The sequence below is a fragment of the Panthera uncia genome, assembly GCF_023721935.1.
Source record: "Panthera uncia isolate 11264 chromosome C1 unlocalized genomic scaffold, Puncia_PCG_1.0 HiC_scaffold_4, whole genome shotgun sequence".
Lineage (NCBI taxonomy): Eukaryota > Metazoa > Chordata > Mammalia > Carnivora > Felidae > Panthera > Panthera uncia.
This window is the reverse complement of record NW_026057585.1, coordinates 12,895,044-12,912,784: the sequence shown is the minus strand read 5'-3', so window position 1 is coordinate 12,912,784 and position 17,741 is coordinate 12,895,044. Positions and strand designations below refer to the sequence as shown.

The 17,741-nt window shown below is 43.9% G+C and overlaps 1 protein-coding gene across 1 annotated transcript; it reads right to left on the bottom strand.

Moving 5' to 3' along the window:
- Positions 1-6,794: 6,794 nt before the first annotated feature.
- LOC125912286 (glutathione S-transferase Mu 3) lies at positions 6,795-9,848 on the bottom strand. The gene is made up of 8 exons (XM_049616626.1): positions 9,787-9,848; positions 9,315-9,390; positions 8,894-8,958; positions 8,109-8,190; positions 7,915-8,015; positions 7,499-7,594; positions 7,300-7,410; positions 6,795-6,993 (listed from the first exon to the last, which is right to left on the bottom strand). Exons 1-8 carry the CDS (start codon positions 9,835-9,837, stop codon positions 6,895-6,897), a joined length of 681 nt encoding a protein of 226 aa, XP_049472583.1. The 5' UTR covers positions 9,838-9,848; the 3' UTR covers positions 6,795-6,894.
- Between the last annotated feature and the right edge of the window lie 7,893 nt (positions 9,849-17,741).

Here is a 17,741-nt window from a genome sequence, read left to right as displayed (position 1 = left end):
ACTATAAAAATTTGCTTAAGACACAGTCCCGGCTCTCAGGCAATTTATAATTTAGTGGCAGAGACAGACACTTACGCAAGCAATTAGAGTTCAGTGTGGTAAGTTCATCGAGGAAAACATTGAATTCTAAGGGAACAGATTTTAAGAAGGGCATTTAAATTTGCCTGGGGGAGGTGGAGGAGTGTCAGTCCTAAACCAAATCTCAGTGGTTTAACATACGTTTATTTCTTACTCATGCTTCATGCCCGATGTGGTCTGTAGGGGCCCTGCTTTTCGTCATCTGTCCGACTGATGGAGACTTCAGCTTGGCACCTGCTCACAGAGGCAGCACAGAGGTAGGAGGTGGATGTGCAACTCATACACTGACTCTTAAAGCTCCTGCCTGGAGAATGTGTGTAACGTCTTGCATTTAATTGGCCAAAGCATGTCACAAGGCTACGCTTAAGTGCAAGAGGGTAGTGAAGCTTTCCCGAAAGGAAAGCAGTCAGAAATCTTAGGTGACCATCACTAACCATTTCCATGGGATTTATCTATCAGTTGTGGCCTTCCAGAGGTGGTGACTTCTAGGTTTACCTTAGAAGATGAATAGGCATCGGGCAGACCGATGGGGCTGGAGCACAAGCATTCCAGGCAGAGGGAACAGCCAGTACAAAAGCATGAAGATAAAAGAGAACATGGTACTTTTGGATAATTCGTATTTGTCTGCATAACATTGGTCTGTTCAGAGCACTCTAGAAATATTGGCTTCATTCTCATAACAACCCAGAGAGGGAGGGTTCATTTATGGGAGAAGGCACGGAGGCACAGGAGGCCAGAGTTTACCTTGCAGAGCCAGGATTTCCACCTAAGCAGCCTCCAGACTCCAGAGGCTGTGCCTCTCCTTAGGGAATTCAGAAAGGCTGGAACCCAGTGTGTTCCAGGGCAGGGGGGAGGGGCAGGCCCAGGCCCAGAGATGTAGCTGGAAAGGAGGTGGAGGTCAGATTATGAAGGATAATGAGAGCAGGGGAGAGACAGGAGCACATCTGCATATTAGAGAAATCACGGGCTAAATGCCAATTCCTTCTCTCTTCCCTACCATCCGTCTGAACTCCCTAAGTCCCTTTTGGTGGTGTGGCTCATTGCTTCACCTAGTCCTGCAGAAGAAGGATGAGGAATGTGCAAGTAAGAAAAATACTTATTTAGTTATTTTGAGAGAAAGAGCACGAGCAAGGGAGGGGCAGAGAGAGAGAGAGAGAGAGAGAGAGAGAGAGAGAATCCCACCAGGCTCCATGCTGTCAGCGCAGAGCCTGGCGTGGGGCTGGAGCTCATGAACTGTGAGATCATGACCTGAGCGGATATCAAGAGTCAGACGCCTATCCGGCTGAGCCACCCAGGTGCCCCAGGAATGTGCAGTTTCTGTGTAAAGTCCAGACGTTCTCACAGCCCTCAAGCTGGCTTTCAAGGCGGATCCATATTCGCACACATCAGTGTCCCCCAGTGCACTCACCCCATCAATGAAATAACTCTATGATTTGTTTTTCTTTAATCACATAACCTATTTCTTTCTGAACTGGAAATGCCTTCATCTAGATGCTCAGCTTTCGACAATGAATATGAATGAGTTTCCTGAATACTTTTTGGAGAACTGCCCCACCAAATTTAAAGCACCTCTCACAAGTTTTTGTTTTTGTGGGAAAGCTCGTATCGATGTTACTTGCACAACCCCATCACTGGTATACTAATTTCTCATTTGTGTGGACTGACCCTGCCTCTGGGATGATAGGGCATCACTCCCCTTCCTGGCTTGGAAGCCCCCATTGTGACAACAGTCTCTTCTTGGCCTGTGTTAGAATCAGTGTTAGAGGTGGGTTGGAGCCTGAGGGAACTACAGCTCCTGTAGAATGGATCTGTTCCTCTCAGTGGCCTTCCCTGCTCTCTGGGCCAGTAAGATTATTCGTTTTGCAGAACCGTTCAGCGGATTTTCACTAACAAACATGATAACTAGAAAAAGTTGGAACACGTGATTTGTCCATTATCTCTCTGGACTTCATATGAAATATGTTTCACTTACAGACCTATGCTTTTTTTTTTTTTTTAAGTTTATTTATTTAGAGAGAGAGAAGGAGAGAGAAAGTGTGAGTGGGGGAAGGGCAGAGAGAGGGAGAGAGAGAATCCCATGCAGGTTCTATGCTGTCAATGCAGAGCCCAACACTGGGCTCAAACCCACGAACCATGAGATCATGACCTGAGCAGAAGTCAGACACTTAACCAACTGAGCCACCCAGGTGCCCCAAAACCTCCCCCTTCTAATTGCTTTGTCACTCTCTTTTGTCACCTGTCTTTCCCAGGAGTCTTCTCTCAGAGGACTACGAGGCCATTATCTTGTTTTTTGTTTGTTTGTTTTGCTTTCTCTGTGGTGAACAGATGGTCTCCCATAATCCCACCTTCTGGTACTCATGCCCTTGTGAAATCCTTTCCCCTTGAGTGTGGATGCAACCAGTGATTTGCCTCTAATAGAAGACACCAAAGGTGATGGGACGCTGTTTCCATGATTGCATTACATAGGGCTGGCGTATCCATCATTCTGGGAGACCGTCCCCCTTACTTGTTTTGATGAAGCAAGGAGCCCCCTTTCCAAGGAGCCAAGAGTAGTCTCCAGCTGACAGCCAGCAAGGATGTAAATCCCTCTCTGTGTCCAACAGGTCATAAGAACTAAATTCAATCAGCAATCATGTGTCTCAGAAGCAGATCCTTCTCCACTTGAGCCTTGAGATGAGGTCATAGCCTGGCTGACACACTGACTGCAGCTTTCAGATGAGCCCCTGAAGCAGAGGACCCTGTCGAGATAATCCCAGGCTCCTACCCCACAGAAACTGCCCAATAGCGTGTGTTGTTTCAGCTGCTAAATTGGTGGTAACATTGTTACATAACAATAAATAATACATTCCCTTTCTGATTTCTGGTCATATTCTCTGTCTAGTTACAGCACTCTCAACTCCTCTGGCCTTCCCTAAATCCACTAAGCCTTCCCTTCCCTTTGGACACACTTCACTCACTCACACTATGGAAGTTCACGGCAATAGTTACCAGGTTGCAGGGAAACTCCAGGTTTGTACCTCTGGCCAATGGCTCCCCACACCTAAGATATTGCCCCAGATATCTAAGTACTGCTACCCAGGGTGGCAAACGTTGGTAGTTGAATCATCTGCTTAATACCATGTGTCTGTGCTAATCCCTCCTGAGGCAGCCCTCCTGGCATCACCAGACCGTTCATGCCCTCTGTCCTTCCCTCCCTAGAGAGATCCTAGTCCACAGGGGACAGTAATCTGGCCCTCAGGTCACCATTGAAGGCTGGAAATGACTCAAAGACTTTGCTCTGCAAATGGAGAGTGCCAAACTAATTTCCACAGGAGTTCGTTTCCCTTCAGTTTGTTTTCTTTTCTCAAAACTAGCTTCTATTACACAATACATGAATGCATTCTCCTAGTTAAAAGAGAAAATAGACAGGGCACCTAAGTGGCTCCATTGGTTAAGCAACCGACTTCAGCTCAGGTCATGATCTCACGGTTCGTGAGTTTGAGCCCCACATCGGGCTCTGTGCTGACAGTTCAGAGCCTGGAGTCTGCTTCGGATTCTGTGTCTGCCAATCTGCCCCTCCCCTGCTCATGCTCTCTCTTGCTGTCAAAAATAAATAAACATTACAAAAATTAAAGAAAAATAAAGGAGAAAATAGACATACAGATGGCCAGCACATGAAAAGGCGCTCGACATCACTCATCATCAGGGAAATGCCTTGTATCAGTCAGAATGGCTAGAAACAAAAACATAAGAAATAAGCGTTGATGAGGATGTGGAGAAAAGGGGATCCTTGTGGACTGTTGGTGGGAATGCAAACTGGTACAGCCACTGTGGAAACCAGTATAGAGGCTCCTCAAGGAATTAAAAATAGAAATGCCAAATGATCCAGTAATTGTAGTACTGAGTATTCACTAGAAGAAAACAAAAACACTAATTTGAAAAGATATATGCATCCCTATGTTTATAGCAGCATTATTTACAATAGTCAAATGTGGAAGCAGCCTAAGTGTCCATAGGTTGATGAATGGGTAAAGAAGATGTGGCACACACACACACACACACACACACACACGGAATATTACTCGGTCATAAAAAAGAATGAGATTTTTGCCACTTGTGACAACATGGATGGACCCAGAGGGTATTATGTAAGTGAAATAAGCCAGACAGAAAGATTTTACGTATATGTGCAGTCTAAAAACCAAAACAAATGAAGAAAGAAATAACCCCTAAAACAAACTTAAATACAGAGAACAAACTGGTGGTTGCCAGAAGGAAGGTGGGTGGGGGAATGGCAAATGAAATTAGGAGGTAGGTACTTCCAGTTATAAAATAAGTAAGTCATGGAGATTAAAAGTACAGTCAATATTTTAATAACATTGTATGGTGACAGATGGTGACTGTACTTATGATGAGCACTGAGTAATGTATGGAATTGTTGAATCACTATGTTGTCCACCTGAAACTAATATAACATTGTATATTAATTGTACATCAATTAAAAAAAAACATATAGCACATCATGGGGCACCTGTGTGGCTCAGTTGGTTAAGCATCCGACTTTGGCTCAGGTCATTTCATGATCTCCCGGTTTGTGAGTTCGAGCCCCGTGTCGGGCTCTGTGCTGACGGCTCAGAGCCTGGAGCCTGCTTTGGATTCTGTATCTCCCCCCTCTTTTTGTCCCTCCCCTGCTCATGCTCCGTCTCTCTCTCTCAATAATAAATAAAAGTTAAAAAAAGTTAAAAAAAAAACCATATAGCACAGTAAAACAAAACAAGAATTCAGGAGCCATGAAATTCACCCTTTTAAAATGTACATTTCAGTACAGGCAGTCCCCAATGTACTATGGCTTTACCAAAAAAATAAAAAAGAAAAAGAAAAAAGAAATGTTTAGCCTCTCTCTAATATCCCCTTTAACTTTCATCCTGGGCCTTTCTCCCATTTGCCTGAAGGAAGTGCTGCTCGGCGTGTCATTCCAGACCTTTCCTATGCATTCACATACATAAATGTATCTGTAGAAAGTGCTTGCCTTATAGTTTCCTTCTTCAAAACATAAAAGCTATCGTCCCATACATGTTCATCTGCAACCTGAGTTTAAAAATTCAACAATGTGTCTTGGGGGATCCTTCCATGTTTGTTCACACAGTTCAATCTCATTCTTTACTTCCCTTATGGTATTCCACACTCCTGATGGGCACTGACAGGGTCTTTGCTTGTCATCACAAACAATACCACAATCTTAGTACATACCTTAGGTGAGGGGTGAGTTTGTATCAGGATGGAAATTGTTGGGTTACAGGACATGATTTGAATTTTAGAAGATACTGACGGACGAACCATCCTCTAAAGGAGCTATATTATTTTACAACTTTGCCAGTAGGAAATGCCTTGCCAACGCTTCACAAACTTCTTAATTTTTGTTCATCTGGTAGATGGAAAAATGGTCTCTCACTGTCGTCGTTTGCAATTCTTGGATTATAAACATCTTTTTAACAGGTTTTGGGGGTTGTTTTTGGCCATGAGTATTTCTATTCTGTAAATCCTTTGTTCATAGATTTTTGCCCAGTTTATTTTGAGAGAGAGAGAGAGAGCGAGCAGGGGAGGGCCAGAAGGAGAGAAAGAGAGAATCCCAAGCAGGCTCCATGCTTTGAGTGCCGAGTCTGACACGGGACTTGATCTCAAGAACCATGAAATCATTACCTCAGCCGAAACCAAGAGGCAGATGCTTAACCAGCTGAGCCACCCAGGTGCCCTGATTTTTGTCCATTTTTAAAAAGAGTCTTGATGATTTCCAGTTCTTTAGATAGTCTTTATACTGGGTACTTTTTGTCTCACTTGTCATCTTGTCATTTACTTTTGCCTATTTGTGCTTTTTCTTAGAAAATTTTTGAATTTGGTATTATTCAATTTGAAAATATTTCCTTTTATGGCTTTTTTAATGTCTTAGAGAAACCTATCCTAAGATCATAAATATTCTTACATTTTCGTCAATACTTCTACAGCTTGGTGTTTAGTGTTGAGCCTTAGGTTGTAGTCATAGGAGTTTGTCTTAAGGAATGGTGGGAGGTAGGGTTCTATTTTTTTTTTTTAATGTTTATTTATGAGAGAGAGAGAGAGTGAGTGAGTGCAGGGGAGGGGCAGAGAGAGAAAGGGAGAGAGAGAGAGAGAGAGAAAGAGAGAGAGAGAGAGAGAGAGAGAGAGAGAATCCTAACCAGGTTTCCCAGTGTCAGCACAGAGCCGAGTTGTGCTTGAACTCATGACCCACGAGATCATGACCTGAGCTGAAATCAAGAGTCAAACGCTTAACTGACTGAGCAACCCAGGCACCCCTCTATTATTTCTAATTGGCAAGTAATTGCCCCAATCCTATTTATTGGTTAACCCACCAGTTTGAAGTTCTGTCTTTATCACACTACATTCCCACATATAAGGGTCTGCTTCTGAACTCCAGTTCCATGAAGTCCACGGTACCATCATAGAGTTTCGCTTGGTATCTACACCACATCTTCACAGGGACTCCAGTCCCATTTAACACACCTGTTCTCTACAACTGTGCAATCTGAGCTTTGTTTCTGGTGCTTGCTCTCAAGGCTTGGGCAAGAACCCGTAGCTTTGAACACAGTCGGGGTACAGGGTGTTGTCAGTATGGCAGTGATTGGATTCACATCTTGGAAATGCTCCACATATCCTTACTCCCCTCTGGCCTTTACTCCCAAGAGAAATGCAGCTAGACACCATCAGCCTAAATGCTATTTATTGAAAAGAGCAGAGAAGAGACAGTACAGGCCTCCGAGGGGCAGGATGAAACAAAACAAGCAGTGCAAGTTCGCCTCCTGCTCAGCATATTCTCTTGTTGCCCCATTGGGCCATCTTGTTGTTGATGGGCATCTTCATGACGCAGTCAGACTGTATGTAGTTAGCGATCTTCTCCAAAGCCTGAAGGAAAAGCATGCCAAACCTGATAAAGACTCTAATCCAGTCCAACAGACCCATTCCAGAACAGTGACATTCACACACTGCCTGCCCCACACCATCCTTCCCTTCCCTGGCTGCCATTTCATGTAGACAGTGCCTTTAGGGTGTAGAAGCCAGGCCCTTTCCAAGACTTGGAAGGTTTAGAAGTGTCCAACCATTGATCCCTTTATGCAAACGCTGGTGTTAAGAATCTATGACAGTGGGGTGCCGTGGGGACCAGGGGAGCTTGTGAGTGTTTTTGTAAGGGAAAGGTACAGGGAGCATCACCTCAAAACGGCACATGAAAGCCTTCAAGTTTGGAAATTCATCCAGGCACTTGGGCTCAAACATACGGTTCTGATCCAAGACATCATAGGTGAGGAAATCCACAAAAGTGAGCTAGAGAAACAATAAGATGGTCAGTTCTGGAGAGTTCATTAACACTGGGGAGATAGAAAGGCATCTTCTCCCTTTCCTTTCTTCCTACCTTTTCCCCTGCAAACCATGAGAATTTCCCCAGGAACAAGGAGAATTGTTTCAGTTGTCCAGGTAGCTGTTCCAAGTACTGAGGCTTCAGTGTTTCCTGGAAGGGAGGGAAAGAGAGAGAGAATAGTTGTCAATAGTCAGGGCACAGGCCAGTGATGGACATTTAGTGGCCCCCTTCTTCAGGTGCCTTCCTTTTACTGCCTTCAGTAGGGATGGCAGGACAGAAAGGAAGAGGGGCCAACACCAGAGTTATATGACAAATGAACCCCCCCCCCCGCCCCCACAATAAATGAGCTCTGTTTCCCATTCTGACAGACTGGGTTGGTGGGAAAGCAGAAGTACCAGAATGGAACAGAATTAATGCTTGGGTTTCTAAGTGGGCCTTTTCCTTGATGCCTGCCTGCTAAGGAAACTCACAAGGTCAGAGCTGTAGCACAGTCGAACCAGCTGCATGCGGAAATCCATTATTTGGTTCTCCATGATGTCCACTCGAATCTTTTCTTCTTCTGTATCGCCACCTGTAGGCCAAAGGACCAGAAACCACCCTTGGAATTGTCCACCTTCAGGAGAACCACCAGCCTGGTCTCCCTCACCAGCCCTACCCCACTCACACATATTGTGCTTGCGAGCTATGTAGCGCAAGATGGCATTGCTCTGGGTGATCTTGTTCTTACCGTCCACGAGGTAGGGCAGCTGCAAGGAAAAGGACACGTCAGGTGAACAACCAACTCTCTCTTGCCTCCCTGCCTCTCTCTCCTGGGGAAGATGAGACTTGTAGGGCATGAACAGTAGAGACAAGATGCTGTGTCAGGAGGAAGAAGCCAAGAAGTAGAAAATAGCAGTTGGGTCCCCACTTGAGTCTAGGCCGGGATTCTTAATCTCTCTCTGTGTGTGTATGTATATATGCATTCCATGGACCCTTTCTCAGAATAAGATTTTTAAATGCATAAAGCAAATTATATTTATTTTCACAATTTATAAGGCATTAAAGAAACAAAATTATAGTAATTAATGCATTAAATAACAAGCAGGTGTAACTATCATAATTTCAAAGTATGATGCCTACAAATAATATTTAGGTACAGTATCTGCCACATGTGTAATAGAATATGGAAATACCCAATTTCTGCTAGTGACAAGGTCACGGCCATGGCTAATAACCAATGTCACTTATTGTCTATATTCACAAAAGAAGGAATTGTTAACTTTTAGTTAGTGGTCAGTGGAAATGAAAATGTAATTTTTTTCTCCATCCAAGTTCAGGCACCCTTGAATTCTTTTTATTGTATGCCGGTTAAGGGCCCCTTTTCTAGGTCCCCCTAGACCAGAGAGGAAAGAAGCAAGGATATACTTGACAGCCTTCCCTTCTGCCACCCTTTCTCCTAAAGCCACCTACATTAGGAAAGTCCAAGTCGAGCTTGAATTTCACGTCCAGCCACTGGCTTTTATCATAGTCGGGAGCTGTAAGAGAATGAAGTGGAACCCAACCTCCTTAACATCCTGCCTGAGGAGTGTGGGAAGGTCTAAGGAAATAACTTGATCCTAATACCTCACGTTCCCAGGCCCTCAAGGTTAACTATTTACGTCTCTGTTCAGACGCAGCGGGACCATGGCAGAAGGAGGACCCCCCAGCTCCAGATAAAGGATGTTTCCATCTCTCCCCACCAGGACACAGCGGGGCGCTCCCGGGGGACTGGGGCAGACGTCCCAGCCGACTGACTAAGCTGTGATGCCACCCTCTGGACACAGGAAGACAGGGACAGCTGGAGGGCCAGTGGCTTAGCGCTGGGGCGCACGGACACCCGGAGCTGCATTACCTTCCCCGCACGTGTACCGTTTCTCTTCATAGGATGTATCCGTGAACTCCAGGAGCATGCGGATGGCGTGCGCCAGCTGAGGGAGAAAGCCCCTCCCCGGTCAGCGCCTGCGCGGCGCCCACTTGACTACAACCCCCGCACGCCAACTGCCCCTTCCAAGGCTGTGGAGGCCGTGCAACCTGCCCAGGCGGTAGTTAAGCGGCACGCCCACCACCTTCTCCCCCACCCGCCCGCCCCGAGATGGGCCAAGGCAGCTTGGTATCCTCAGCCCTCTCCGGGGCCCGCGATCCCAGAGGCGGGATGGGGTCGGCCCCCGTGGTCCTGGAGCTCGGCTGGGGCAGGCTGCTCCGTGGAGAGAGACGCGGGGGCCCTGAGTAGACCCCTTTTCTCAGAGGCCTCTGACCCTGAGCCCCCGGCCGCCTCCACGACCGTCTCCCTGACCTAGTGGCTCTGCGGTCGAGACCGCACTCACCCCGCGAATATCCCAGTAACCCAGAACCATGGTCGACTCGGACAACGACATGATGAGGTTTCCCCCCCTGCCTTCGCGGACTGGCTGTAAACTGCGAACGCACGGGGCTTTATAGCCCACGTAAGTAGGCGGAGCCAACGCGAGCGCTCTGGCTCCGCCCCCACCCGTCGCCCTTCCCCACAGCGAGTGTCTGCAAGCCGCGCGCGCGCCGTGCACCGTCTACACTTTCTGGGTTTGGAGGCTGGGCAGCGGAGGTGGCTGTTGGGTTTGCGGCTCTGCGCTCCCCCGCGGTGGAGTTGCTCTCACTTGGCTAATAGTGCCGGTCAGGGCTGGAGGAGCAACAACGCAAGCGGTGAGGGCCCTGGTTAGTCCTGGAGAGTGAGTTTCATGTCCTATTTCTCCAGCAGCAGTGGGTGGGTGGGTGGGGAGGTAGAGGAGGTGAACAAACCCCAAGAGGTGATCAAGGAAATATTCAACTTTTAATGTGTGTGGGCTCTGCTCCTGGGCTCTCAGGGCAGCTCTACTTTTACCAAGGTCAGAATGACTTCACCAAACTTAAAAGTGTGGGCTCTATCTCTACCCTGACCACACATTGCACATCTACTTCATTAGTAAATAACCCAAAAGAAATATTTCAAAGATAAGAATAAAAACCTCCCTAAGTTCTGTTCTCATACCTCCGAAGCCTGCAACCTTGACATACTAAAAGCATACGACAAAGTTTGTGATTTTCGGCAATGTGCTTCATCATGATGATTTGTAACTCTTGATGTAACAAAAAACCATATATAACCCTGTATTAAACATTCCTTCTCATGGGACACTCTCTTTGTGAGGATTGTGTGTTCTGGGCAGCTGTCTTCCCTTAGGCTTGAATAAAACTTTCTTCCTTTTTAAAATTTTTTATTATTTTTTTATTTAGTAATTCTAAAAGGTTGTTCATTTTTCATGGACAGTTCTTGGCATAGTCGGCAGGATATCAGAGCAACTTACCTGACAACATCCGGGGTGTCATTGAGAACTTGGTGCTCGGTACCAACATGGGCCCTTTGTGCCCCTCTGACTTCTCAGCACGTGACAGATCTATGTGGTGAGTTCTGATATCCAGACCTCCTCAATTTGAGTTGAAGATTCTGACTTTTATTCAAGCTGTCAAAGGTTACTGGTAATGTTCTCTAGGTGGGAATAACCCAGAGGGGGGAGTTGATGGGTTGGTTGTTTTAATTTGGCATTATACTGATATTATTAACGTAAGGCTTGAATAAATTTTCTGGCTAGAAATATGAGAGACTGAACCATTCAGCTCCGAAGAGAAGGGGTACTTTCTCCTTTGGGCCACATGATGCTTTCTTCAGATGACTGAAAGCCTAGAAGCAGCATCTGAGAAAATAATTTTGTCCTGAAAGGAGACTGGTTATTTAGAGAGGGAAATTTTAGGACAAAACCGAAATAAGAAAGAAAGTTGTAGAAAGTTTGGGAATGGGAATCCTTGAAAAAAAATTTATGTGTGGTCAGGAATAAAGGAATTTTTAAAGTACACTGATATAAAATTAAAATTTGCTTTTCTTTCTGTTAAAAAAAAAAAAGACAAGAATTTCTTGGATTATGGGTGTGCTCTTGATAAGAAATTATAAACAAGGTTTTTCCTCTTTGTTATTTGCCCAGAAAAACAAGGTTTCCATATTTGTTTCTATCAGGTGTTTGGTTATTTTAAAAAGCTAAATCTTCTCAATATTAAAGGAGCCAGGTTTTGCTGATAGCTATACAACCTTCCATAAAATCTCTTATGGCCACTTTGGTTAAACAGTAATTAAATATTAAGTTTTGTAACAGTCTATGACCCCATGTAGACACAAGCTGTAAAACATTCTGAGTTTTTTTTTAAACAAAGTTCCCAGAAATTCAAATCCTAAATAGTCTTTTTGACTAATTAAGCTTGTTCATTTGGTATGTTAAGTTACTCAGAAAGTATTGTGAAACAAATAATAAGCCTTAGGCTGTATGGTATGGATAAATGCTATAACTGTTCTAGAAAATACATGAGGAGCACCTGGATGGCTCAGTCAGTTGAACGTCCGACTCTTGGTTTTGGTTCAGGTCATGATCTCATGGTTTGTGAGATGAAGCCCCGTGTCAGGCTCTGTGCTGACAGCGCTGAGCCTCCTTGGGATTCTCTCTCTCTCCCTCTCTCTCTGCCCCTTCCCTGTGCTCCCCTCCCCCCCCCCCCCCCCCCCCCCCCCCGCCACAAATAAATAAATAAACTTAAAAAAAAAGAAAATATATGAAATTCCTAAAGCTTTAATATGTCCTGTTGTAAGGTCATTGCTTGATATTATGATTCTTGAAATGCTGTGTGTCACAGAAATAACCAGATTTCCTTGCTGGCTATATTATAATGAACTCTCATATCAGATTTTTAACCATGTCCATGTTTAGTCTTTTGTCATTTATAGTTATTGTTCTGATGCTCTTGCCAAATGTGTTTCATCTTCAAGGAGACTCATAAAAGGAACTTTTTGAGAAATACAAGTATTTGATATACCTTTAAGATCATAAAACTAGGCTGAATAAAAATTTCTAGAATAGAAAAAGCTGCATTCAAAAAGAGTTGATAACATGGAGATAAATGGATTGAGAAAGAGGGTTATAGTTTTTAATGACTCTTACTTAAAATATTGTTGGGTCTCTAATGTTTGCTCTTTCAGGTTGAGGAACCTTTCTTTTAAGATATCTATGATCTACAGAAGTATGATAAAATATTACTTTGTGAAGAAATTGAGGCATTTAACTCTTCTCCCTACCTGAACCCTCGGAAATTCAGAAACTCTCAATCAGTATACTTTCTTTCATGGAAATTATAATTACTTGCATTAATTCAATAAAAATATGTTCTCCTTTAACAGGACACCATTAGAAACATTGGTTATATTATCAAGGCTTTGACTGGAATGTCATATTTGAAAAAGACATGCATAGAATCAGATATGGCCAGAGAGTTTTAAGGAATTAAGGTTGACTTTGTGAAGCTAATAGAGCCCCCTTGGAAATGTTGGCCTGATACCCTTCCTTGTGGAGTTCCCAGCAGCCTTACTTGTAAGGAAAGAATGTCACTTCCTGGCAGGTCCAAGAACCTCAGGATATTTTGGGGACCTTGAGAAGAGGAATTCACCCAAATCTAGAGGTTACAGGCAAGTTTGATGGCAAGTATTTAGATTGGCTTCTGGTCTCAAGAGGGTATTTAAAGTTTAAACTAGAGACTCCTTATAAAAAGTTCCAGTAAAGCAAGTTTTAAAGAATCTGTATGGTCAGTTACTGTTCTTGTTGAGCATATGCAAATAATTAGGCCAAGTTTGTTAAGACTGGACTTGTTTTACAAACCAATTAGTCTTGGTTTGGCTATCTTTAAGAATGAGGGTGATTAGAGGCGCCTGGGTGGCTCAGTCCGTTAAGCGTCCAACTTTGGCTCAGATCATGATCTCACAGTTCAAGAGTTCAAGCCCCACATTGGGTTCTGTGCTGACAGCTCAGAGCCTAGAGTCTGCTTTGGATTCTCTCTCTCTCTCTCTCAAAAATAAATAAACATTAAAAAAATGTTTTTAAAAAAGAATGAGGGTGAGTATAGGAAGAATGTATGTTTCAAGAACACATATTTATAGATAATAGATTTTAATACTGTTTTTTATAAATTAGACTAGATCCTAAATTCTTCTGGTTTCCTCAAATATCTTGCTATGGCTCTCCAAACTAAGTTCTCCAATCTTCCATTCTCTTAACTAAAACTGCCCTTTTGCCCTAAAGCCCTAAAAACAGATGCTAGACAACTTGAGGTCAGCTTCAGAGAAATTGCCACAAAACTCGTGTGTAGACTATCTTTGTGCCTGGGATCACCAGAGACATTTGAATTACGATTCAGAAAAACCCATCTAGTTTTTGCTGCCCGATTTCCGCTCCGTCTGAGGATGCTTCCAGCCTGACATCTGAAAATCTCACTGGTAGCACTTGAGACTCAGACACTAGGTTTATAATTTGCTCCAACCATTAACCTGTGTTTTTCTTTTGTTTCCATAAAAATGCCTCTTATTGATTGCTTGATTGCTTGCTAAGGCAGAGTCTATATGATGGCTAACATCACTTGCTGCACCTGTATGAGCCCCTCTTGGGAAATAAAAATCCATATAGGTAAAATCGGGCAGCAAGCCACTTGGCTATAAGAAGCCCTTGACCACTGCACTTCCCTTTCCAAGGTGGCTGGGGCTGGTTTACTGATTTATTCCCTTGGATACCCGTTGATATAGATCAATTTTAGAGGGAATGATGGGTTTAACTATACTGCTACTTTTCTTTAAAATATACTTGGGGATAAAATTAATGATGTCATATAGTACTAAACTATGTGGGAATATATCCAAATTCTCAGATAGTTCTCCTCCATTAGCACAAGGGACCAAAAATTGAGTCCTGCACACATCAGTTCCTTCCATTGCAAAGACCCTACTGCGTCCTAATTTGGCTTGAAGCAGTTATGGAGGATGGACCTCCACAGAGGTTCCATAGAAATGGAATGAAGGATTGACAATGGGAAATTATAACAGGAAAAAAAAACCTTAGCATGTCTGACTCATGTTGCTTCTATTTCCCCTGTTGCTCTGACCTTTAAATTAAAAACTTCTGCTTAGCCTAGCACATAGGCATGTTAGAGCTAAGATTCGTAAAAACTGCTCTTTACCCCAAACCTACCTCACCTAAAAGAAATAAAGACGTGGACAAAATGGTTATTGTTGTAATTCTTCAAGATTAAGGAATGATCATAACTCTAGAATTGAAACTGTGCCCCATAGGGTTAATGAAGTTAAAACTAACAAAAAATTTAAAACTTGTTTTTCAGACAACTGTTTCCCCTTAATCACCTATTATGTCTTTCAGACCCCACTAACAAACTCACTAGCTTTCTCTGCAGAAGCCTGGACTCAAGGTCAATTGATATGGTTTCAGCCTATGAACCAGCAAGGCCTTGCGTTCCTTACTGGAGACAATGAGCCTAAGACCCCATCCAAGTTATACAAGCTCTCGGAGCATGCCCGTAGCCCCTTTTCTTTACCCTACGAAAACCTGATGTCAGGGACTGAATTTTGCCTTCTTCTGAGGTTAAGTCACCATTCCAAAGAAACGTGGGAATATATGTTATGTTTGCTTCTTGCACATGCTTTATCTTTCCTCATAAATACTCATAAATTTTCCTACCCTTTTATCAAAATGCATGTAAAGGATTCTTTGGATTTTTTCTTCTAAGTCTGTTCCAACATGACATTGGTTTCTTCAGATTCTACTTATTGGAATTCTTTTACTGTCCACATATCTTTGTTATAACTGTTATATCAACTGTAAAACTAGACAATCTAAGCCAAGCACATGTAGTATGTTTGCTTATTATTTAGACCTAATAGAGAACATATATCACTTTTAAGTTTCCCATTATTTATGTTACAATAGATTCCTCCCCATGAAGAATTGTACGTAAAAACTACATATATATTCACACCTAGCGACGAGAGACTTGATGGACCCAGGGTAGACCAGCCAGGCACCCTGGAAATTAGGTTGATCATCAATGCTTTCGGAGGAAAGAATATTGATCAAAAGGGGAAGTAGTAAAGGAAATTTTCAACTTACAATGTTTGGGGCCCTGCTCCTAGGCTCCCAGGGAAGCTCTACTTTTACCAAGGTCAGAATGACTTCACCAAACTTCAAAGCATGGGCTCTGTCTGCCCCGAGCACACATTGTATGTCTGCTTTGTTAGCAAATAGCCTGAAATATGTCAAACTAAAGGGTAAAAATCTCCCTAAGTTCTGTTCCCATACTTCAGAAGCCTGCAACCTTGCACATACTAAAAGCATTAAGATAAAGTTTGTGATTTTCTGCAATGTGCTTCATCATGATGATTTGTAACTCTTGATGTAACAGTAAAACTATATATAACCCTGTATTAAACATTCCTTCTCATGGGGCACTCTCTTCTTTGGGAAGATTGTGTGTCCCAGGCAGCTGTGCTCCTCACTTAGGCTGCAATGAAACCGTCTTCCTTTTTTTTTTTTCAATTATAAAAGGCTTGTTCATTTTTCGCCCACAGAGCGACTGAGACTCTGGCCACCAGGGAATTGCTATTGTGGAGGGTGGTGGGGAGGCAGCTACTTGGAAGGTTTCTGGCCATGGCCTCTCAGGACACTGAGCCCCAGCCCCCTAATGTGGGTGTAGGAAATCACATGTCTCCCTTAGTTTGCTGAACCAACATTGGGACTTTTTTTTTTTTTTGAGAGAAAGAGAGTGTGTGTGTGCGCGCGCACACACACACACACACACACACACACACACACACACGAGTGGGGGAGGGGCAGAGAGAGAGAATCCCAAGCAGGCTCCACACTGTCAGCACAGAGCCTGATGTGGGGCTCGAACTCACAAACCATGAGATCAGGATCTGAGCCAAAATCAAGAGTCAGACTCTCAATCGATTGAGCCACACAGGTGCCCCAAGGTTGGGGCTTTTGTAAGGACACATCACTAAAAGGAAGAGGGAAAGAAGTGCAAACACATAGGGACACATGAGTTAACATGCCTGGATTCCTCTTCCAAGGTCACAAAAGGCCAGTCACAAATTAACCTGACCTAACGAACATGGTTTGAACACCTATGATATGCCAGGCAAGAGTCTAGATATTTCATACAGGTTGGCTAATTTATTCCAATGAAAGCTTCACAACAATTTTGTGAAATAGGTTTTATGCCCATTTTATAGAAGATAATGCTTGGAGAGGTTAAGTTGCCTTTCTAAGCCTAAGTTCTCATGGGGGGCCTGGGATTCACACCTAGGTCTGCCTACTGGCGAGACTTGTGCCGGTCCCCCTGTGCTTGGGTGTCCAAACAGCCCCTCACCTCACCTCAGTCTTTGCTGGGACATCTGGGGAACCCTGTGCTAAAACACCTTTTTTTTTCCTGGTCCTGAAATCATTCCCTCCATCTAGGATTCCTTCAGCTCTATGAAGCCCCAGAGGGCCATGGTTTAATATCTCCCTCTGCCCATTCCAAGAAATTAACTTTCTGGTTAACTTTGGCCCTTGGCAGTCAGACTCCCTGTATTCTCTTTTGTGAAGGAAAGCTTTTGCTTCCCTATTCAGTGTTACCAGCTAAGAGGTGATTTTCGGAGGCTAGGAACTTGAGGGACTGACATAGGCCTTCTGGAAATAGGGTAATCTGGAGCACCTGGGCAGCTCAGTTGGATAAGTGTCCAACTTCAGCTCAGGTCGTGATCCCCTGGTTTGTGGGTTCATGACCCACAATAGGCTCTCGGCTGTCAGCAAAGTCTGCTTCAGATCCTCTGTCCTCCTTTCTCTCTGCCCTTCCCCCACTCTCTCTCTCTCAAAATAAATAAACATTTAAAAAGTGCAGATTCCTGGGCCCACCTCAGGCCCACTGAAACAGAATCTCTAATGGGGAGCCCTAGGAATCTGTATAGAAATTTTAAAAATAGGGTAAAATGTGGGGCTCAGACAAAAGAGAGACTTAAGGGCACATCTTAACCCTCCAAGGCTGTTGACCCATAGGCACATCTTTGTAGACTTACTGTTAACTAAATCAATAAAAGTATAACCTCTGTTAGGTAGGGAGAAGAGTCCAAGACAGCTATGAGATTTAAAAAGGCCATGTGTACTAAATATTGGAAGCCACCAACAAACAGTCCACACTCTTTACTGAACCTTTGAGAAAACAGGGACCCAGGCAGTGAGTTGCTATAGTTCAAACAGCCATTTGGTGGACTTTCACCTTCCAGGCCAATGTTCCCTGTGCTCTGCCACTAAAGAGGCAAGTGGGGCAGGGAGCTCAAGGTTGGCTCACCCAACAGGAGGGGGCAGCAGTCGCATTAAAAGAGGCAGTTGCCAAGTAGAGCCTGAAACCACTG